The sequence below is a fragment of the Onychostoma macrolepis genome, chromosome 20, assembly GCF_012432095.1.
Source record: "Onychostoma macrolepis isolate SWU-2019 chromosome 20, ASM1243209v1, whole genome shotgun sequence".
In the NCBI taxonomy this organism is placed as follows: domain Eukaryota; kingdom Metazoa; phylum Chordata; class Actinopteri; order Cypriniformes; family Cyprinidae; genus Onychostoma; species Onychostoma macrolepis.
The window spans coordinates 28,674,488-28,698,557 of record NC_081174.1 but is presented as its reverse complement, the minus strand read 5'-3'; the positions used below and the strand labels follow the sequence as shown (position 1 = coordinate 28,698,557).

The following is a 24,070-nucleotide window of genomic DNA, read 5'->3' as shown; positions in this document are numbered from 1 at the left end:
TGCTACCATTCCTAAGGAGGGAGCGGCCGTTAAACGAGATTCACTACATTTCCCATAAGCCATCTGTTGTTCCGGAAGTGGCGTAGAACATAATAGTGGCTCCTGGATTTAAACTGAAATGGGCACTGATCCCATGAATAGAGGATTTTAGGCATATAATAACTCCTTTAATGACCATTTTTATGACAGGACATGCGTTCGTGAGGTGTCTTTGAAATGACCGGTCTCATAGAGTTTCGCGCGCGTGTGTTTTGAAGCGTTATTTCAGTCGTTTGTTTCCTAAAGTTGAAACACTCCTCTGCATTATATCAGGTGTCGCTTCGCGATCCGTTTACCTGTCGCTGTAACCTCACCTGTCATCATTCCCACTGGCTTTATGTGTGCTCATAACGCAGGCTGGGTTTAGACTCGTATTTTAATCGAGAGGTTGATTATCAGCCGCTCAGGATGAACTGGGATCAACAGTTGAGCTCCATCATCTCCGAGGCTGATGGAAGTGTCGCAAAAATCAGGGTAAGAGACTATTTCATCACTAATAATTAGAATAATTTGAATTTTCTGTACATGTGTGTTAGTTTAGTATAATAGCCGCTAGAGTGCGCTCTTGATGCCTGTTAGATGAATTAAAGCGACAGTTCACCCAAAATGACAATTGTTTACTTGCGCCTATTATTCTGAACCTGCGTGACTGACTCTCTATTGTAGTAAGTTTTTTAAATTTTTTATTTACCTCAGTTATTAATATTTTGTCTTACAAGGAACGCCTTACTGCGCATGGAAGATCTCCCAGAGGAACAGAAGGTAAACTCATTTTTAAATGATTATTAAGTCCATTAATGGAACATAAATAATAAATGTTGGCAGATGGGGAATGTTCTGTGTTACTGTTTTCTGTTCCTAATCTGGAAATAAAAGGGATCTTTAAAACATCCCTTCCAGGCCCGAAGAAGTCTTGGAAGTTAGTACAAGTCTTACAAATGTTTATTGACAAAATATTAAAATACTAGGCTTTCTATTCTATTTGGGAGGAGTGTTGGCGTTTAAAGTATAACACTTTAAATAAGCTTTTTATATTTTAAGTTTTTAAGTAATTTTGATGTAAAAATGTTCTTTTGTCATTTTTATTATTTTATGTTACTATTTAGTTTTAATTTACTTTTATTTAGGTTCTGGTTTTAGTTATTTATGGTAATTAATTTGATTGTTTCAGCCTAAATTTATTTCAGTTCTAATTTCCATTTAGTGTAAGTTTATGTTTGATTTTATTTATCTGATTTCATGTGACCATGTGTTTCTCTCTGTAGATGTGTTTCCGGTCAGAGAGGTCACAGCCGGTGCTGATCTGAAGCCGTCTGCGGTTCAGTGGTCAGATCTGACCGCCATCCAAACACAATTTCAGCAGCAGAGTCAGGTCAGACTAACACCTGCTCGAATCACATGTTAATGTCCAACTCTGGTGATTCAGTCATGCTTGAAAAACCAAGATAGTGTGCTATTAATATGTGTATATGGATCATGTAATACATTGGTAGGGCCCTTTGAAATCTGTTATTTTTTTCTAGTGCTGTCAAACGATTAATCACATCCAAAATAAAAGTTTTTGTTTACATAATATGTGTATGTGTGTACTGTGTTTATTTATGTATATATAAATACACACACATACAGTATATATTTTGAAAATATTTACATGTATGTACATTTATATATTTATATTATATAAAAATATATAAACATAAAATTGTTCTTAAATGTATACATGCATGTGTTTGAATTTATATATATATATATATTATACATACATGCATACATACATACAGTATTCACTCATATATTATGTAAACAAACACTTTTATTTTGGATGCAATTAATCGCGACTTTTTTCCTAAATTGCATTGAATTATTTTCTGGGTTCTGTTTTAAATTTTTTCTGGATTCCGTTTTAATGGTTAAATAAAATTTTAGTAATCAAAAGGAATGTCTAATCATTTGAAATATTTTAAAATGTAATAACAATTGATCAAAAGCTTGACAAGGAGTCAATTTTTAGGGCCTTATGAAATCCCTTATATTTTTTTCCAAAATTCTGTGTTTTCCATTTTTAATTTTTCTGGATTTAGTTGTAATTGTTTCATTAAATTTTAAAAGACCATTCAAAAATGTCTAATCGGTTTAATTCATAAAACCTTAGCAATTTAATAATTTAGTAAAATTTTCAGATATTTTCTGTTTTCATTTTCCTTGATTTATGATTAATACAACTTTATTATCAAAAATGGTGGTTATCAAATGAAGCCATGAAACATTAACTGATTTAATTAATGTTTTAAAATACTATCAAATGAAAATGTAACAGTTCTTTTTCATTTTTGGCAAATAAAGTGCTGCACAACAGAGTACAGTTTTACTGTTAACGTTGTATGATATTCCTTAAAAAATATTGATTTGAATAATTATACAGCCCTGTTTTTCATTTATTCATCCAAAATTTGCCGCAAAATTACCGCAACATTCCATGTTATAGAGTAAATTCCATTTTTATGACTAGATTTTATGATTCCATATACGTTTTCTGCATCCTGAAAATCCTAGGGACTGACATTTGAGTTTTATTTATCTGTATTTAGTACTGTCATTGTAAATGGGGGCAGAATGTATCGGTTTATCTTTTTGTTTTGGAGATTAATATTTAATATAATAAAATGAATCCAACAACGGATCATTCTAGAATAACAAACAATTTTTAAATGTTGTTGTTTTTTTTCACAGGCCATTGAGACTTTAACACAGAGTCTTCGATTACTGGAAAGAGAGCGAAACACTCAGCAAAGACAAATACAAACATTACAAGGTGATCATCGATCAGTTTCAATGTTCTTCATTATACTACGATATTATTGCAATTAACACTTCTTTCCTATAAATAAGTAAATAGACTATTTCTGTTGTTACTGAGGTCATATTAACTCTAGAATCTCTCTTCCAGAGGAGCAGAAGAGACTTCAGATTAAACTGGAGGAGAGAGAGCGGGATGCGGAGCGGAGATCACTGAGTCCTGGACCGGACCGACGCATCGAGCAGTGGAAGAGAGAGATGGATCGAGAGCTGAGCAGTCTGAGAGGTCAGATCAACCGCGCCACGACGCTAGGAAACCAGGAAGAAAGGTCTGTCGTTTATTTAAATTGTTTTAGTTATTAATATTAAATATCCTGTTTGGGAGTTCAGTCTCCATAAAATAATAATAAGAGTGATTTCTTGGAAAAATCATGGAAATTCATTGATCAGAAAGGGTAAGAACCGAGGACCATTTAATTTGATTATATTAATAGAGGCAAGGCTCTAGGAAACTGGCAAGAAAGGTAATTCTTCATAATTTATTTATATTGTGCACCTCAACATTGAGTCTCAAGACAAGAAAGGAACTGACCAAATTAAAAGTTGCTTAATATCACCTTAAGAGCCACAATTTCTTCTTTTTTTTTTTTTTTTTTTTTTTAAATCAATATCATCAATAAAATCGTAGTAAGTATTCATTCTATTGCTCAGGAACACAGAAATGAGGTATGATTTAAGTGTGCTTGTGTTCCACTAGTGTAAAAGATCTAGTAGTTGAAAATCACAGGTATTTACTGTTTATAACCATGTTTGTCCTTCCACAGTTTCAGCTCTAAACTGCGCCGAGAGGAACTGGAGCAGCTCAGGAGAGAGGTGGACATTCTCAAAAACAAACTCAGTAGGTCATAAACTAGTTACTTTTCATGTTTCTCCACCTGAGTGTATTAGATATATATACACTATAGTGTTACACGCATAAATCAGACTCTTTCAGTGTTGTTATTACAGTCAGGGCTCTCTGCCAGAGCAAATGCACTTTGTGTCAAAATAAACACACGCACAGCCGATCTGCTGCTTTCACTGTCACGCAAATAAACATCACGCTCAGATACTGCCTGTTTGTGTTGGCTTCGCATTCATAACGCCTTGAATATTGATAGACATTCAGACTCTGGTTACATTTATACCGTGTTCGTGAATGTTAAAAAAGCAACCTGGTTTGTGCTTCTGTAGTGCGGCAGGAGGAAGATACGTTCCAGCTCCAGTCAGAGGCCAGAGAAACAAGGAGGCAGTATGAACGCAGCTCGAAAGTAAAGAAATGACACACACACACACACTATCGCTCAAAAGTTTGGGGTCAGGATGAAAGCAGTTAATAATGTTGTTTAACAAGCATGCATTAAATTGATTAAAAGTGTCAGTAAAGACATTTATAACGTTACAAAAGATTTCCATTTCAAATAAATGCTGTTCTTTTGAATCCTGATAAATTCAGCTTTGATCACAGGAATAAATGACATTTTCAAATATATTCAAATAGAAAACACTTATTTTAACTTGTAATAATGTTTCACAATATTACTGTACTGGACGTCCTTCAAAAACATTATGAAATCTCACCTTTACATTGTTTATCTTAAAGGGGTGTTTTTGGTTCTGTAACTTTAACATGCATTTAAAATGACTTCTGTTATGATCTGCTAATGTTTCCAAACACACACAGGTCATGGTGCTGAATGTATGCAATAGCTGTTCACATAAGGAGATGTTTTTGCTGTAAATAGCATGTACAGTGTTTCAGGTCACACTCATGTGATATTTTCACTCTGCAGACTTTGGAGAGTTTTACAGATTCATACCGAACACACAGTTTTGATCTCGCTCGGATGGTGTCACAGTACCAGCACACTCAACAGGAAGTGCGTGACCTCAGGTGAGTGCGGCACAAAACAACAGCTGGAAAAACAGTGTTATTTAACAGTCACTGATATACAGTGCTATTATAGTTTTGGCAAATATTTGAATTTGATTTAATATTCATTCATTTGAGATTTTCTGTTTTTGTGCTCTTTAATGTGTCTGTATAGATTTTGTTACAATGTTTTTAGTTTTTGTTATTTTAGTAGTAGTAAACTCAACCAAAATTAGAACTTCTGCTTTGGCAAATAAATATTTAGTAAATAAGTAAAGAGTAAATCATAAATATTTTATTTTGTTTTAGTTGAGAATATAATAATTGAAATAATAGTAATAATGCAGAAAATGTTTTTTGGATATGATAATGCAACACACAATGTCCAGACAGTCAAAAATAGTTTGACTCTGGCCACTGTGCTTTTTAAATATATTTGAAGTCAGTATTGGGAGCATGTTTACATAAATGTTTTTTTTTTTTACAAAATGCATTGTTGAATCAGTCACAGAAGTGGAAACGAGTATTAAAGTAAATTGTCAATTTTGATTTCATCTCAATAATTGTAGCATTTCATAACTCATGTTTCCAGTGTTGTGAGCCAAATTTCAAAAAGTGACATCATTTAGTGTGTATCTTTACAGTACTATTAATTAATTTTTAATGGGTGCGCACAAGATTTTCAGTCTGGTTCTCATGAGAACACCTGGAAATTTGTTTTTTATTGCTCACACTGCACATAGTGTGACCCATTAAATATAACTATAAAACATCAAATAATTAATAATAGTATTATTGCACTTTATTTAGTTATTTTTTTAATTTAAATAATAAAAATGGTGATTGTGCATTAATAGCTGTCAACCATTTTTTATTTATTTTTTTTTTGGTCGTGCGTGCACACCTGATTATTAATTAAAAACGAACAATCTGTAAAAAGGAGCACCTTTAAATTCTGCATACTAAACAGCACAATTTATGTCAATTAGTGTTGATTTTATTTCAAGTAATGAAAGCGTTTTTTAATGGTTGTAGTTTTTGTTAACGCTAATAGTCTTGACTAAAGGAGGGCACTTTATTTTCTGTGTGTTTTAGAGTCACCGTCTCAGAGCTGAAGGACGAGGTGCGAGGTCTCGTCCTGAGAGACACCCTCCCCACACCTGCACCGCTACCACACAAACCAGGTGAGATGCAGCTGTGAAAGGGTCTGATCATGCTTCTCTTGTTTTCCCCTTCAAAGCCATTTCTAATGTTAGCCGTTTAGCCTCTCTGTGACCTTTAGAATCAAACCAGCTGCTTTTGGCTGCTGCGCCTGTAAGATTTCTGCACAGTTATCCTCCTTTCATGTTTCTCTCGCTCCTGTGTGGTAGCAGTGGTAACCGTGAAGACGAGGCCCCAGAGACGTGTGTCGTCAGGGTCGGAGGAGGATTTCAGTCCCACCCCCAGTCTGGGCGAGATCAGCTCAGATGAGTTGGATGCATCATGGCTGGAAGAACCAGGTGACACATGCACACATGCATAACCACGTGTGTGTGTGTGTGTGTAATATTATATAACTATAACTATATATATGTATATGTGTTAAATAATATTTTAAAATTATATATAATTTCTTTTTTATTTACATTTTAAAATGCTAAAATATTTTTTAATTAAATTTAATCTAAAAATAAAAGCTAAAATGTATGTCCTCATTTAGAGTGCCAAGTAAAGCATTTTTCTTCAGAAGTGAAAAAGGAGAAATGATTTGATGAAATGTGGATGGATTTGAGTTTATGAGGTTCATATTCGAGGCTCCATCAGTGTGACTGACAGAGAAAGAGTTAATGAGCATGACTAATGTCTTCAAAACCACTGACAGCTTTCAGCTCAGGAGAAACGGACAGAAACTAGTGCAATCAAATGTTTGTATCATTGATATACTATTGTAGTTTTTTTGTTAATAATTTGAACTAGAAAAAAAATATTATTATTATTATTAATTTATAAATTTGTTTTACATTTTATTTCAAGGAGTATTTTAAAATATTATATTAAATATTTAATATTTAAAGTTTGTTAACATTAATAACCCTAATGAGAGGAGGTTACTTTTATTTTTAAATTATTTATTCGCCTCTTTTTCTTTCTTTTTTTTACCCATTTTTCTCAATGATTTTTAGAGCCACAAACCAGGAGGAGGCGCCGGCGTGTCCGTTTAAATTCAGGCCTTACAGGAAGTGACCTCAGCGACGACGCTGGAAGTGGGCTTGATAGTAACCTTGACAATGATGCTGAAGGTGTGGATAGAGTTTCAGACAGTCCTCCAGATCTCAGTCTCAGCGACCTTTGACCTTAAAGGCCAATAAATCTATGTGCTTCTATTAGAAGAAAAGGAAATCTCGGTCTTGTGTTGATGCAAGTAAATAGGTTTAAAGAGTGTAACGGACAATTTACATGTGTCACGAAGGTCTGGACTGTGCTATTTATGCTATAATTGATAAATATGTTCATGTAAAATCAAGACCACGGGCACAGAGTTTACGTAGTATTTTATATGAAAGACATTACACACAGATTTTCAGTCTTTATAGGCTTTGCAAGTATTGAACTGACATACTCTGAGGTATTAGCTATCAATGTAAGTTGCAAAACAGCTTTTGCAATAATGCAAAAAGAGTGTTTTCAATATGAACATGCAACATGTAACATCCATTTAGTCAAAAACAGTTTGTGTACATGTCTTAAATGTATTTGCAGTCAGTATTTGGAGCATGTCACAGTAAGTCCAGAAATATGTATTAAGAAAGTAAATAGTCAATGTTGACTTCAGATTTTTTGAAAAAAACAAAAACATAAAAAGTCACCTTTTTACCACTTAAAATAAGTCTCGATAATTGTAGCATTTCATGTATGCGTGTCCAGTGTTGTGAGCCAAATTTCAAAAAGTGACAATTTAGTGTATTTTAAAGACTTTTATTAATTAAAAAGAACATTGTGTAATAAGAAACACTTTAAATGCACTCTCACAAGTTATTACACAAAGTAAACATCACACATCCATCAGCCAACAAACCACAAGGATGAAAATACTGTATTATTGACTGTTTTATCAATCAATAAAAAATGTTGGATGTTGAGTCTATAGCTACATTTTATTTTTTCGCAGTTTTTATAAAACATTTCAGGCACAAGAAAAGCATTAAAATTATGGCTATTTATTGACTAAAGGTCTGTTTTTTACCATCTTTGTCAAAGTGCACACAAATTGATTTTTTTTCTCAAAACATAACGTTGAAAATGGTTGAATTTTGCAACATAAGCCAAGAGCCAGTTGCATTTTCAGCGCTGTTGTTTTGTCTATTTGATGACATTCCAAATGATGTAAACAATTCCACATTTTCACTTGAAGTGAATTGAACGTCTGTATGACTGACAAAAATGGTATTTCTCACGGGTGGAAACATCCTTGGGAACTAAACAGAGAAGGAAGTGAAACGAACATCGGGAAATCGTGACGGTATTAAAGGAATGTTCCAGATTTAATACAGGTTAAGCTGTATAATTCTGTCTCTAAAAACAAGCAAAAACCAGTTTACAGTAATGCACTTACTAGGGAAGACTCCTTGTGTGTGTCGTGCAAAAGTTACAGGGTTTAGCAGCTTTACAGGAGTTAGAAAACTGAATGTAACTTCACACAGACGAGGCTAGTAGACTATTATATACTAGTGCCGTGTAAGTCATGTGGCTGTACTGTTGAAAATGAAACGCATTTTATTGTTTATTCTGGTACCCCTCAGACTTGCATTAAAGTGCATTACTGTAAACATGATTAAAAAGACTGAGAGAAATTCAAATTATTTTGTGTGATAATCTAAAACTTCTACTGAACGTGGAACATTTCTTTCAAAGAGTAATTTCCCCAAAAAGTTCAAATGTGCTCACCCTCAGGCCATCTAAGATGTAGATGAGTTTGTTTCTTCATCAGAACAGATTTGAAGAAATGTATCATTCCGTCACTTGCTCACCAATGGATGCTCTGCAGTGAATGGGTGCCGTCAGAACAAGAGTCCAAACAGCTGATGAAAACATCACAATAATCCACACCACTCCAGTCCATCAATTAATGTCTTGAGAAGCTGCATGTTTTTAAGAAACAAATCCATTATAAAAGTGTTTAAACTCTTGCTTCAGGTCATAATAGAAGTCTATAATAACGTTTCCTCCAGTGAAGAAAGTCCATCCTCTTGCTGTCCTCTCACATCAAATTCCACCCACAATTTGTTTAGATCTGTTTTGGACTGTTTTCACTTGTAAACGGTGCTTCATCTGTGCATATTTCTCTCCTGATTCAGACGAGATGACTTTCGCACTGGAGTAAGCATTATTATTGATAGAGGACTGTTATTTTAGCCAGAAGTAACGTAAAAAATCTTGATGGATTTGTTTCTTCCAAACATGCAGCTTTTTTTCTTCACAAGATGTTAATTAATGGACTGGAGTGGTGTGGATTATTGTGATGTTTTTATCAGCTGTTTGAGTCTCATTCTGACGGCACCCATTCACTGCAGAGCATCCATTGCTGAGCAAGTGACGGAATGCTACATTTCTCCAAATCTGTTCCTATGAACAAACAAACTCATGAGGGTGAGTAGATTTTTCAGCTCTTTAGAGTGAATTATTCTTTTAACAAATAACAGGAAGTTGATCAGAAAACACAAAGCAGCAGGTTAATTCTAGAATTAGACCATGTAACACACACACAGCTAAAGCAGATCCAGAGACGACACGACTATCAGAGAAACAAATGAACACATACATCCAAAAACAGCTCCCAAATATCCCCGCAGCACACGACCCTTCCCAAACCCCACGTAAAGTGCAAGAAAACAACCCAACGAACACGAACTGATGGCCACGGTGAATTTAACAACTAAAGTGGAGTATGACGCTACATTTAGTCCTGTAACAGAAACAACAGGAGTGTTTGTGCCTCTGTGAAGCACATTTAATTGTGTCTGTGTTGTGTTGATCAGAGGATGCTGGGCGCTCTGAAGATGTCTGAGGAACATCTGGGTTTTCAGTAGCTGTACATGGAGAGAGGCGCGTCCTCCAGCATATCATCCTGAAACACACACACATCAGTGAGCTGTTCGCAGGAAACACTGTCATCTGTGAGCAACACTGTGCATCGATGCCTAATTACTGATAGAGATAACAGGAAACTGAACTATATATATATATATACACACTCTATATTAGATCATATTTAAGGGAGTGATATCATTTTTGTTTTAAATCAGTATCATAGTTGCCCCCCCCCCCTCAATTAAATAATTTAAAACTAAAAACATTGCAATAAACATACATTGAGTTACACAGAATGCAAAAAATCACCTGCATTTTTCTTTTGAAATTAAAATATCATGCATTTACAATTTACTGAGTATATATGTATTTATTTTTAAAATACGTTTTTTTTCATCCTGGGATTTTGCATTTGCAGAAATCAGTAGTGGCATCCTGAGTTCAACAATAACTCTTCAAATTAATTAATTTTTAAAAAAGCATAGCATTTGCATTAATTTGTGCATTATATGGAAAAATTACCCACTTTTTTTTTCTTTCTTAAAATTACAATATTTCAATGTACTACATATATATATATTCCCCCTGGAAACAGCTGAATTTTTTCCTTTGTTTTCACTTTGTTCATTTCTGATATATTTAAGAGAGTAACATTGTAAAAATGATTAAGTTTTAAAATTAATAGCTTAGTAGTCCCTCTAATGATTATGGCAGTTATGGCCCTGGTAGTTTGAGCCTAAAATGGGAAAATATAACTTTTGGCAAAATAACTTTTTAAATGAGCAAATGTAAAAATAGCAGATCATTTGCCATAAATGGGATCTAAATGGTTTCCTGAGAATGATACTTTTCCTGTCAGTGTTGAATGTTTTTGACATGGCTATTGCTTAGCAATGTGTTTAGGTAGTATGTTTTTTTTTGAATGAATGAATTGTGGAAAGCGTAATCTCTCACCATGGGGAGATCCTGAAGTCTGCGAAACTCTGGGCCGTCATTTGTGTTTCTGAATTTGAGGAATAAGAGGACCGACACGATGGCAGCGACGACGACGAACGCCGACACCAGTCCAGCCAGCAGCGGGTCAGTGGACGCTTTGCTATTGTCTAGAAGAACCAAGAGAGAGGGAATAACACCAGCGCACTTTCTGGAAAATATGTAAATAGTGTGTGTTTGTGTGCTTGAGCGTTTCTGCAGTGACGCAAAAGCCTAGCGAATCCACAAAAGATGCATCTGTTCTCCGGTTGTGTCAGCGTGAAGACGTTCCTCTGCACATATAATGACGCTCTTGTTTCCACATGCACCATTATCAGCCTCTCTGCTGTTTGACCTCTATTCATATCCACTTTATGAGGATTTGTTCTGCTCGCCATAATGGTAAACAAAAATGCAGATGTGCACTGTAAATATTTGAGTGTGCAGCTGCATTTGCTCACAAAAGCGTCAACCAAACGAATAATCATGTGATGTTTGATATCGCAGCAATAAATCATGTCACTGAAACACAACAGGCTTTCTGCCAAAACTAGCAGCAGAGCTTTCCAGCAGAAAGTCATGCTTTTGAGTCAACGTCAGTCAGGCCATAGTTACACAACCGTAATGTTATGCTCACCAAGGCTGCATTTATTTGATCAAAAATACTGGACAATAAAATATATAAATAAATCTGTTTTATAATTGTAGGCTGCATTTTAAGGTTCAAAATGTAGGCAACTTAATTATGCTGCCTTCTAAAATATCATTTTCACATTACTGCAATCATTCATAAAGAAGTCACTCCCAGAATGCAAAGCAATAAGATGGAAGTGAGAAAAATAAAACAAAGATAGCAAGTGTAATAAAATTGAATATAAATACAGAATTTATAATGAAAAGTGCTGATAAATATAGTTTATAATTAAATACATTATTTGTAAGTGTCTTTAAATATAGTAAGTGTAATGTATTTAATATTAAGGATTCAGAATTCATATGGAAAAGTACTGATAAATATACTTTAAGTAAATACATTGTATGTAAGTGTATTTAAATAAGTGTAATATATATTTAATATTAAGAATTCAGAATTCATACAGAAAATTACTGATAAGTAAAGTGTATTTAAATATAGGCTATTTAATATAGTTTTATATTAAATTTTAATGTTATTTATTTATATATATATATATATATATATATATATATATGTGTGTATTTATTGTGAGTTTTGAAAGATGTATTAAAGATGTATTTCTGACTGGAAAACAGGATGAAATACTGATCAAGAAGACTAACACAAAGGCGTTTTAGCCTCTGTTTTGACGTACCGTCATCTCCGACATTCAGAGCCGAGGGGGTGTCGGCGTGGGCTTTGGCCTGGACAGGACTGCTGCTCGCTGTCATCTGCGTGGTGGATCTCAGTCTGCTGCGAGCGCTCGTTGATTCTGGAGCGCCGTTGGTTCCTGCAGCGGTGGATGTCGAGTGGAGCGTGCTGAGGTGGATGCTGCTTGTGGGCTCGTGGCTCGTTGATGGCGAGAGTGTGGTAGGTTTTACCGTGGTAACTGCTGTCTCGTTATTCACAGGTGACACATCAGAGACGTTTCGACTGTCTGTGGCATTCTCAGCCGGGGCGGATGAGTTCACCAACATTACTAAAGATGAAACAAACACAAGGGAGGGTGTTAAATCAGCAAACAAAGTGTTGTGCTCGCTCAGATTTGAGTGCAACTTCCAAAATAATAATTTTTCTTTATTTTTTTTGCTTTATTTTGGGATTTATAAGATATTTTTTAAGGTTTTATAATATTTTATTGCACTTTAAAGTTTTTAGTATATTTTAAAATGTGATTTTTTTTCCTTTGATCAAAGCTGAATTTTCAGCATCATTACTCCAGTCTTAAGTGTCACATGATCCTTTAGAAATCATTCTAATATGCTGATTCGTTTATGTAAACCATGAAAACAGATTTTTGTCTTTAATGTCTAGAAGCTCCATAGTGCAACAGAAGACAGTGACAGGACAGGACACAGATAATATACAATGTACAATGTACAAAATAGCAAAAACACAATATATAATATAGACAATTATGTACAGGTATGATATGTGCAAACTGAAATGTAAATAAGTATGTGTGTTAAGTAAATAATGTATAACAGTATTGTGTGTTCCACGTTTATTGTCAAGTGTTCATGAGATGGATTGCCTGAGGGAAGAAACCGTTCCTGTGCTGGTCGTTCTGGTGCTCAGAGCTCTGTAGCGTTGACCAGACGGCAGCAGTTCAAAGAGGGAGTGTGCTGGATGTGAGGGTCCAGAGTGATTTTGCCAGCCCTTTTGCTCACTCTGGATGAGTACAGTTCTTGGAGAGTGGGGAGGGGTGTACCAATGATTCGCTCAGCAGTCTGGACTACCCTCTGTAGTCTTCTGAGGTCAGATTTGGTAGCTGAGCTGAACCAGACAGTTATTGAAGTGCAGAGGACAGATTCAATGATGGCGGAGTAGAACTGTTTCAGCAGCTCCTGTGGCAAGTTGAACTTCCTCAGCTGGCGAAGAACGTACAACCTCTGCTGGGCCTTTTTAACAATGGAGTCTATGTGAATGTCCCACTTCAGGTCCTGAGAGATAGTGGTGCCCAGGAACCTGAATGACTCCACTGTCGTTACAGTGCTGTTCATGATGGTGAGTGGGGGGAGTGCAGGGGGGTTTCTCCTGAAGTCCACAATCATCTCCACTGTTTTGAGCGTGTTGAGCTCCAGGTTGTTAAGACTGCACCAGACAGCCAACTCCTTAACCTCCTGTCTGTATGTAGACTCGTCACGGTCCTGAATGAGGCCGATGACTGTGGTGTGGTCTGCAAACTTCAGGAGCTTGACAGAGGGGTCTTTAGATGTTCGTGTAGAGGGAGAATCGCAGTGGGGAGAGGACGCAGCCCTGAGGAGCTCCAGTGCTGATCGTACGGGTGCTGGATGAGAATTTATCAAGCTTTACTAGCTGCTGCCTGTCTGTCAGGAAGCTGGTGATCCAGTGACAGACGGAGGTGGGGACGGAGAGCTGAGTTAATTTGGGCTGGAGGAGTGATGGGATGATGGTGTTAAAAGCGGAGCTGAAGTCTACAGACAGGATCCTCACATAAGTCTCTGGTCTGTCTAGATGTTGCAGGATGTAGTGCGGTCCCATGTTGACTGCATCGTCCACAGACCTGTTTGCTCTGTAGGCAAACTGCAGGGGGTCCAGTAAGGCTCCAGTGATGTCCTTCAGATAAGCCAAAACCAGTCTTTCAAAAGACTTCATGACCACAGACGTTAGAGCCACAGGTCTGTAGTCATTAAGTCCAGTAATTTTGGGTTTCTTTGGGATAGGGATGATGGTGGAGTGTTTGAAGCATGAAGGGACTTCGCACAGCTCCAGTGATCTGTTGAAGATCTGTGTGAAGATGGGGGCCAGCTGGTCAGCACAAGATTTCAGACAGACTGGTGTAACACAATGCCTTCCTTCTCTTGTTCTTTCTGAAAACCTGGCGTACATCATCTTCACTGATCTGCAGTGCAGGAGGGGGGAGAGGGGGGGTTGCAGGAGGTGTGAATGGTGTTTTTTCAAACCTGCAGTAGAACTCATTCAGATCGTCTGCCAGTTGTTGATTCTCCAGAGTGCTGGGGGATGGTGTCTTGTAGTTGATGTCTTTCAGACCTTTCCACACTGAAGCAGGATCACTGGAAGAGAATTGGTTCCTTAGCTTTCCAGAATAATTCCTCTCTGCCACCTCTCTGATCTACTTTTCCAGTGTGTATTTGGCCTGTTTATGCAACAATCTGTCCCCATTCCTGCGAGCGTGTTCTTTGGCCTGATGGAGCTGTCTGAGTTTTGCAGTGAACCATGGTTTGTCATTGTTGTAGGTTAAATGAGACCTGGTAGGAATGCACATATCCTCACAGAAACTGATATATGATGTTACAGTCTCAATTGGACAAATAATGATGATATAACATTTTAATACATTTAACATTTTAGTTATGGAATACATCTGCATATTAAATATGCATTAAATTGATCAAAAGTGAGAGTAAAACATTTACAATGTTACAAAAGATTTCTATTTCAAATAAATGTGTATATATTTATATAAAATATATTAAGTGTAAAACATTTTCTAACTATTTAAGATGGAAATCGTTCAAAGTATTATAAATGTCTTTAATGTCAATTTTGATAAATTTGATACATCCTTGCTAAATAAAAGTATTAATTTATTATCTAATTTGTTAAAAAATCTCCCTGAAACATTTAGTGTACAGAGTTTACTTTAAAAAAGAACTAATGGATTGTTAAAAAGTGTTGTTGTTTTTTTTGGGTCATGTCTTATCTTGCCTATTGCACAAAGTAAGCTAGAACCTCCACTGGTGCCCACTTTAAAAAAGACAAAAAAAAAAAAGGGTGCACAACATCCTTGATGGGCAAAACTGTAATTATTACCATGTTTCCATGGTGACCTCTGCATAATTCCATAAACACAGCAGCATATGACGGATCTGCTGACAGAAATGTTGTGAATCACTGAAAACATTGAGCCGCACAACACTAGGAATAAATGACAGATGAAACACAGCTTTGGGCTTTTTCAGTTAAATTCATGAGCACATGACTCAACGGGTGGCTACATGTTCAACGCTGTTTCTTAGGTTGGTGAGGCCTTTGTTAAAGACTAAACGCATTTCCAACTCATTTTAACTCCTGAAATGTGATATTCAATAAGACAAATCGCAGAGTAAGACTTGATTTAATCCGTCAGTAAGTGGTTGGATTGTGAAAAGTGACTGATGGGGGAAGGGGATGAAAAATAACAGGGCTTGACTTACTCATTCTTTCATTTCGACGATTAACAAGATATCCTTTTTCTGTGGAATGACAGGAACATGTAAACAGAGATTTTGCATGCGTTTGTGCACGTGTTCGTAAACCAGATATGAGGAACCACTCGGATTGGTTGTTTTACAGAGAGTAAAAGGAAACGATGATCTGAATGTGAAAACACCTTGAACGTTTGCCATGTATGTGTGAGTTCTTTAGAGAGAAAGAGAAAAGAGAGGCTATGTTCAAAATAGCACTACCATACTATATTTCTGCAGTATGTACGGTAATCATTTTTTTTTTTGTAAGAAATTAATACTTTTATTCAGCAAGGATGCATTACATTGATCAAAAGTGACAGTAAAATACGTTATAATGTTAAACCAAATTTATCTGACAAATAAATACTGTTCTTTTCAACTCTATATTAATCAAGGAATCCTTAAAAATAAAATGAATCCATTCAATTTGATATGAAGCAGCACAACTGTTTCCAACATTGATAATAATCAGAAATGTTTCTTGAGCAGCAAATCAGCATATTAGAATGATTTCTGAAGGATCATGTGACACTGAAGACTGAAGATTCAGCTTTGATCACCAGGAATAAATTACCTATCAAGATATATTCAAATAGAAAGGTTATTTTAAATTTTAATAATATTTCACATCACTGTTTTTACTGTATATTTAATCAAATAAACGTAACAGTGGTGGGCAGAAGAGACATTTTACATGAAAAAATATAAAATAATTGCATTTATTTCCAAGATGGATATACTCAGTAAATTAAATATGCAATTAAATGAGATCATGTGACAATGTTGCATACCATATGTAAAAGTGCATATTGTGCCAAACAGTACATTTTAAAATAGTATGCAGTGTTTAATGTATACAGTACAGTATTCAGTAAGGTAGTATTTCCTCTGAAGGCAGCCAGACAGAGTATTTGAGGATGATTTTAATGGTGTTGGTGAGATCTTTGATGGTTTGTGAAGTGAATCCCAGTTGTTCAGTTTGACAGCGCGTGTCTGTGCATGTGAGACGTGTGCGTGTGTGAACAGCACTGAGCTGTGTGTGATCTGTGTGTGTGTGTATCATGAGGATTCAAACTCTCACACTCTCACGTCAGATCTCACACTGCATTTACACACCATCTCTCTTTATGTCGTCTTACATTGCTGTCGCAAGTTCAGAGCCACTGATTGTTGTATAAATGATCTGTTTTGTCAGGTCAGGGTGCTAGTTAAGTGTTTTCTGGAAGAATTCAGCCGGTGATGAAACGTCTTTCGTTTGCTCACTCTCATGTTGTTCTAAACCTGTTGAAATCTGTCTTTCCTTCAGTTTTTGATTATTAAGCATGGGAGGGAATGTGATTTGATGTGTTTTCAGCCAATGATGACTTAGATATCGGTGTGTTCTGACATCTGCTTTTGTGTTTCACAGAAGAAAGAAATTCATGCGGGTATGGAACGTCAAAATGTGAGTAAATGTTTTTAGATTCAATATTCCTCTATGGCAGTCTCAGCAACGTTAGTTTGAAATTAGCAGAAAATATGTGAAGATGGAGTGTTGTTCTATATTATTATTATTATTATTTATATAGTATTTATTCATATTTTATATTTTATTCAAAATAAAATCAATTTTTTTAATAAATGGTATATAAATGATAATAAAACTGAAAAAACTGAAAATATTTTTTTTTTATATTTTATTTTGTGCATTTGTCATTTTTTTCCCTTTTGCATTTCTATTTCTATTTAAATGATTTTAGTACTTAAACTTGAATTTATTTACTTCAGTTACTTGCCATTGCAACATTTCAAATTTTTAAGTTTAAGTTTATATTTTATATATATATATATATATATATATAATATTACCAAAAGTTTTTTAAATAAAGCATATTTAAAATAGAGCTCATGCATCTTAGTTCTTGCAAAATCTGAGGTACATGAGGTCAGATGAATGAGGCCAACAATCAATCAGTTCCAAAAAGAAAAACAAAACCTGTGCATATTGATTGATTAGAAAATGAGTTGACAAAAAGATTGAATCCAAGATTTGGTAATAATATAGCATAACAAGAGTTTTAAAAGGCCAGTCATTCTTGACTGGGAACACCAAATTAGGTAAAGAATTTTCAGCACATCACAAGATGTTAAAGAAATGTCTAGTTCTAGAAATGATTAGTTCAGAGACTAAATATGTTTTGAAACCAGCGACTAGTGCTTTCTTATAAACGCTCATTGTAGCAGTGTAGGAACATGTGTAAGGCATCAGACTGGGGTTTGAAGTCTCTGTCGATCTCAGATTAAAAACTATGTAGTAAATGTTGTACCTGCAGTTGTGTCTGTGTGCGGCGTGGCCTCAGTGCTGTTGGTGATGTTAGTGGAGGACTGTGTCTGATCGCTGCCGGGGGTCGAGGTCATGTTGACATTAGTCACACCGTTTCTTCTCTTCACAGAGCTGTGAGATGATGAAGACACATCAGTCGCAGATGACACGCAGAGATAGTCACCTAAAGATGAGAGGAAAACCAGGACGGAGATGATATATGAATCAGATCTAGGAAAAATTTTGGCCTGTAACTTAAATTATTCAAAGTAATCTGCATATTTAAATGAAAATGGGTATTATCATGAATTAAAAATGAGAGAATGTCTCTGCCAAATCTGGATCCAAGAGGGGATGTTTAAACGGAGCTCTGTTCTGTCTCTAGTTATGTGATAAAACAAGAGAAGTGTTAATAATTAATTCAGTCATTTAATTAAGCAACACTGGTTTGGGGAGGAACTTTCTGTTTGTCTGACAAATAATAGATGAGTGTTGAAGAAACCTGTCATTATTTGTGCAGATTCCTTTGGTGGCACTAGTGGCACAGAAATGACACGCTTCAGGATTTGAACAACCCTCTAACTCAACTATTAAATCACAACATCGTTTGTGCTACAGATATGAATACGTCAAATTACATGATTTGAGAAGAGAAAAAAATCCCACTGACTTGCACTGAAGAAGCGGCCTGAGCAATACACTATCGTTCACAAAATCTCAAGAAACATTTATGATTATTATTAATGCTGAAAACAGTTAACAATTATAGACATTATCGTTATTTGGTTTCTTTTCTATATGCCCATATTACAGTATAATAAGGAAAAGAATATTTACAAGGTTTGACAGGTTTGGCTTTGTCCTAATTATTTGCTCAATGTCTATATTAGTCTCTCTACTGTCAACAGATGTCTTTCTTATCAGTTTTCCTCTTCTCGCCTTTTGGACTAATATAGTACTTTTTTTTTTTTCTGTGTCAGGTTTCAAAGGTTATCAGCTTTTTCTAATATTTGTTGTAAATAATGTTTTGTTGCCATATTTCCAGTGTTAAAAAAACATAAAAATTTTACAATTATTAAAACTATTAAAAATGTTTTTTTTTTTTTTTTGTTATTTGAAATAAAGCTAAAAATATATATAAATATTAGATGGAAAAACTTAGAAGTTTAATTCGAAGTGCTTAGTTTACAAAAAAAAAATAAAAAATAGATAAAAAACTAATAAAATTACAAAAGCACATTAAAATTACTTAAAAATTTAAACTAAAATTAAAATGAAAATATAAAAAGGTAATTCAAAATATGAAAAACTTATATAATACTAATATAATATATATATAATAGTAAATAAATAATAATAATAGCCTAATAATATTAATAATATAACACTGCTACTTTCATTGTAAATGTGATTTCACAGTGTATTTACACTAGGTTTTGTAAATTATGTGAGTGAATGATGTTTGCCTCTATGAAGAACTCACTGGCGATGCATGTTATGAATAGTTGCCAGAGCATTGTTATGGACAGATTCATTATATTGTTCATCATTTGTTGTTGATGTTGGCAATTATCTGTACATCTCTAACTCAAGAGACTTCCACAAGCTATTATAGGAGACCTAATCTCTCTCTCGCTCTTGTGTTTGTGGGTCATAACCCAGAATGCTTAGGGAGGTTTGTTAAGGGTTTTGTGCACCACACCCTGCTACTTCACAAGAGTTCTTTTGGCTGAGCTCCTCAATAACGGCCCTGTTCTGAGCTACTGCCGCCGCATGTCACAAACCCCTCCAAACCCGCACACAAGGGGAAAATACCACCAGTCCAGAGGATATTTTAAGAGACTGATTCACTGCCTGATTCAGCAGTTTTCTGTTCTTGGGAAAAAACATCAATTCACAGCATGAAAATGGCCTGAGCATTAATGAATAGAACAGATTTAATGATGCTTCATAAAGACATGTCTCATGGGCTTTTCATATTCACTAAGACTAGGAAGGATTTTCACCCAACCTTTGTGCCATTTTTCCTCTCTCTCTCTCTCTCCTTTTAGTTTGTCTTTATTTTTGTCTCAAGACACACATCTTCCTGTGTGTGTGTGTGTGTGTGTGTGTGATCCACAGCTCATTATATAAGAGGATGGCGCAGCATTGCACACAACTTCATTTTGTTCACATCAGACCTCTTTAAAGGAACATTTACTAGTTCAATATAAGTTAAAAGAGTAGTTCACCCAAAAATAGAAATTTGCTCACCCTCAGGCAATCCAATATAGCTTCTTCATGGGAAAGGATTTGGAGTAAGTCAGTATTCCATCACTTCCTCTGCTGTGAATGGGTGCCGTCAGAATGAGAGCCCAAACAGATGATAAAAACATCACAATAATCCACACCAGTCCAGTCCATCAGTTAACATCTTGTGAAGTGCAATGCAGTGTGAAACAAATCCATAAATAGGGTGTTTTTAACTTCAAACTCAATAATATTGGGAAGTCGTGGCCTAATGGTTAGAAAGTCGGACTCGTAACCCAAAGGTTGTGAATTTGAGTCTCAGTTCCGGCAGGATTTGTAGGTGCGGGGAGCGAATGTCACGTCACTAACATTGCTTTCTCCAGTGAAAAAGTCATCTCATCAGAATCAGGAGAGAAATATGCACAGACCAAGCACCGTTTACAAGTGAAAACAGTGCAAAATGGTTCTAAACAATTATGTCAGTGGATTTTAATGTGAAGGACAACAGGGCACTGGAGCAAGCATTATTATGGTATTTTGGCCGGAAGCAACGGTTTAAAGTTAAAACCTCTCAATGATGGATTTGTTTCTTGCAAACACAGCTTTTCACTTTACAAGAACTTTACTTTTCACTTTTAATTGGCGGACTGGAGTGGTGTGGATTACTTGTGATGTTTTTATCAGCTGTTTGGACACTCATTCTGACGGCACCCATTCACTGCAGAGGATCCATTGGAGAGCAACTGATTTAATGCTACAATTTTCCAAATCTGTTCAGATGAAGAAACAAACTCATCTACATCTTGGATGGCCTGAGAGTGAGTATATATTCAGCACATTTGCATTTGTGGGTGAACTGTTCCTTTAAATTCTACATAATGTCTATGAATGCTGAAGAACTCAGTAATGGAAGTAAACACAGTCAGTTTATGTTTTATAAGAATGTTTTTTCTTAGTGCTTGTATTAATTCTTCAGGGCAAAACTGTTATTTGAGCTGTAATATCATCTAAATCATTTTCAGCTTCCAGTTATTCTTCATTGACGTAGTTCCTGTTTGGATTCTTGAGTCATGCATCATTTACCATGATTACATGCTTGTAACTTTGGACCTACTGGATGTAATGTAATGTTTTAGTCTTGTAATGTTTACTGTTTTTCCTTGTGTACTTTCATTTTTATGTGTGTTGTTGTACCCACAATTATTTAGATGCAAAAGTCAAAATGATTTCCTGTAGTAATTACTGTAGACATTACGCTAGAAATGCTGCACAAATTAAACCTGGAAGATTCCCTTAAAAACGTGACTTAGAAGCAACAATCTGATGCATCTAAATAACTTCCCAAAATAACAACTTAAACTCCTTTGAAAGAAAATTGGTGTACACTGAAAAAAAATTGATGGTGAAACCAAACCAAATTGCTAGTAAATTTCTCAAATACATGGCAAGTAAGCAATGGATTAAATGTAAAAATATAATCTTTGTTTTATTTACAGCATATTTTTTTACAGTGAAGTGATAATGATACTTGACTTTGTGGAAACACCACTAATAATTTTCACCCAGTATGCCATCATGTTTCTCACCTGCTCTCCTCTTTCATGTTTCTCACATCTATTTGCAGGTTTTCTCACCTCTCCTCTATCTGCAAATCTCATCTTTATGGAAAGCTTTTGTTTGATATGAAACTGTGTCTGTGGAGCTCATAACTGTGGGTACACTATAAAAAATGATTGGAGTACATTTTACAAGATACTGCTATTTTAATTGTTCTACTTTAAAATGTAATGTTTAATCAAATGTGTTATTTCCATTTTTTCTAATTTTCTGTGAAATTTACCAGCAATTTATGAGTGAAAATCATTTCGAAGTAAATCCTACACCAATTTTTGTTTTCAGCATGGAACACCTACATGGAAGTGATGCTTCTAGCTTATTTCAAATGTATCATTTTATATATCTGCAATCATTTGTATATTAAATTATTTTTATTAAATCATTTCATGCATAAAATTAACGGGTTAACTGGAAATATATTAGAAGAGCAGCCAGACAATTATTTTCTTTTTAGAAAAAAAGTGCACGTATGAATTGTGCAAAATAACAGCAGGAATAAAACGGGGAACAGGGCTTTTCAAAGTGCTTTTGTACAAGATGTAAAAATAGAAGAGTTTAAAAAGTTCCCAGATGAAAGTGAGAGGAACAGGACGTCAGAATGCAAAGATGACAAGCAACAGAAACACTCTAAAAATACCCCACGATTGTTCTGCAGTGTGTCCTGAACAATCTCGCTCCGTCAAACTCAGAGAACTGTAACAGGCCGTTCTTAACTTCACAAAAGCAGGCCTTCTAGAATAAAATCTAATTTAAATATGGTAAAAATACACCACTGCATGACTCCTAATTACAAACACTGGCTAAGAAATGAAAGCATTCTGGGATTGAGAGAGTAAGTGTGGTTTGAAAGCATTCCCATTATGCACTCTGTGCCAGTGCTGGGATAGAGAGATGAATTTCTTGCATTTCCACCCACATATGAGCATAAACGTGTGTGTATAGGCTACATGTTTCAGAATGGAATTTTTTTTTGTTTGTTTGTTTTGCAAATCAGAATTAAATATTAGTGAGCTGGTCACAATGTAATCCTTTACAGTTTTGAACACAAAACTCAATATAAGTAGGCTGCAAAATCTTAACTTACGCAAATGTCTATTTCATAACTTCAATTTAAAAACAAGCTTATGTTTGTGTTCATACGATTAGTTTTCACCAGTATCCGCTTTTAGGCTGTGGTTAGAGTTCAGCATGAGATTAGAGTCTCTTCACCGCAAAATACAAGGCTGTGTCTCGAAACATAGTGAGATCCCTACCTAGAACGCATTTTCGAGTATCCTCAGTACATTAAGCAGTTTTTTGGGCATCCATAAAGTCATGAAAGACGAAGTGATCTGCACTCCAAAACATAGTTTCTGGGCATCACAGATAGCCTATATGGTGCCTAGGTTTTGCTAGGTTTTTTAGTTAGTTGCTAGTTAGTTTGCTAGGTTTTGAGACACAATTGACTGCGCAGGATACGCGTGGCAGCAGAAACAAACTGAGAACAAACAAATAGTGTCTTAAATTTTAAAATGGCTATTAAGTTACTGTAATTCTGTTTCACTTCACGATAGATAGATAGAAAAGATATATTTTTACCTGTAATGAAAGAACAGTAGAAGAGCACCATCGCACAAAACGCAACATTTCCACATCTGCCCATATCCTTCATATGACAAAAGATAAACTAACTTCAACCTAAAATAAAGCTAAAATAGTCCTTCCGTTCTTTCTTTCTTCAGACGAAAAAACCAGTGTGTGTGTAACAAACGCCTCTGGATCGACGGACGGAGATGAATTTAGATGCAAGTGTGTTTTTTACGGCGTGACAGAATCCAGTCAGATGATCAGAAGTGTCTGGAAGAGTTCATTCACAGCGGAATCAAAGAGTTGAGGATCCCTGCGCGCTCCAGTCGACGCGGTGGGCGGGGCAACAGCTGGATTGAGCGTCTCGAGACGCGTTTTTGTATTTTCCAACAAAAGCTCATAGAGATGTGATACATGTGCTTGGATGAGTGTGTGTAAAAATACAGCGTATGCAAATGTTTCCAAATTTACTTGAGTATATATATAATCTCTTACGTTTTTATTTTATTTTATATATTTCTATTTATTCATTTGTATAAAACAAAATATATGTATAGTGTAAATGTGTATATATAGGAGCGAGCGCTCCACCTATCGTACACTTACAGAAGCCGAAATCTATGCAAAATTTCAAAAGTACCACTAAGAGTCGCTGTGACACCGCATATGAACACCAGTTA

General features: G+C 35.4%; 2 protein-coding genes across 3 annotated transcripts; one reads left to right on the top strand and one right to left on the bottom strand.

Annotated features, from left to right (window-relative positions):
* Nucleotides 1-59: 59 nt before the first annotated feature.
* On the top strand, nucleotides 60-7,871 carry LOC131527364 (coiled-coil domain-containing protein 157). Of its 2 annotated transcripts, none has more exons than XM_058756407.1 (11): nucleotides 60-513; nucleotides 759-801; nucleotides 1,305-1,411; nucleotides 2,770-2,851; nucleotides 2,987-3,164; nucleotides 3,660-3,733; nucleotides 4,069-4,145; nucleotides 4,668-4,768; nucleotides 5,843-5,931; nucleotides 6,121-6,246; nucleotides 6,910-7,871. In XM_058756407.1, the coding sequence occupies exons 1-11, from the start codon at nucleotides 448-450 to the stop codon at nucleotides 7,077-7,079; spliced, it is 1,113 nt and encodes a 370-aa protein (XP_058612390.1). In that variant the 5' UTR covers nucleotides 60-447; the 3' UTR covers nucleotides 7,080-7,871. The 2 variants fall into 2 exon arrangements, with proteins under 2 accessions (XP_058612390.1, XP_058612389.1); XM_058756406.1 differs by having other exon boundaries at nucleotides 61-513; nucleotides 6,118-6,246.
* Nucleotides 7,682-23,731, bottom strand: LOC131527365 (uncharacterized). Its single transcript, XM_058756408.1, has 5 exons — nucleotides 23,403-23,731; nucleotides 17,983-18,162; nucleotides 12,118-12,441; nucleotides 10,769-10,917; nucleotides 7,682-9,851 (listed from the first exon to the last, which is right to left on the bottom strand). The coding sequence occupies exons 1-5, from the start codon at nucleotides 23,473-23,475 to the stop codon at nucleotides 9,807-9,809; spliced, it is 771 nt and encodes a 256-aa protein (XP_058612391.1). The 5' UTR covers nucleotides 23,476-23,731; the 3' UTR covers nucleotides 7,682-9,806.
* Nucleotides 23,732-24,070: the final 339 nt, after the last annotated feature.

Bases quoted from the DNA above. Each gene is read 5' to 3' on its own strand.
- LOC131527364 (XM_058756406.1), top strand. From the start codon at position 448: ATGAACTGGGATCAACAGTTGAGCTCCATCATCTCCGAGGCTGATGGA. The intron at 4,769-5,842 runs GTGAGTGCGGCA...TGTGTGTTTTAG, and splicing joins CAGGAAGTGCGTGACCTCAG to AGTCACCGTCTCAGAGCTGA. The intron at 6,247-6,909 runs GTGACACATGCA...AATGATTTTTAG, and splicing joins ATCATGGCTGGAAGAACCAG to AGCCACAAACCAGGAGGAGG.
- LOC131527365 (XM_058756408.1), bottom strand. From the start codon at position 23,475: ATGAAGGATATGGGCAGATGTGGAAATGTTGCGTTTTGTGCGATGGTG. The intron at 12,442-17,982 runs GTACAACATTTA...TTTCATCTTTAG, and splicing joins GCACACAGACACAACTGCAG to TAATGTTGGTGAACTCATCC. The intron at 9,852-10,768 runs GTGAGAGATTAC...TGTGTGTTTCAG, and splicing joins GACTTCAGGATCTCCCCATG to GATGATATGCTGGAGGACGC.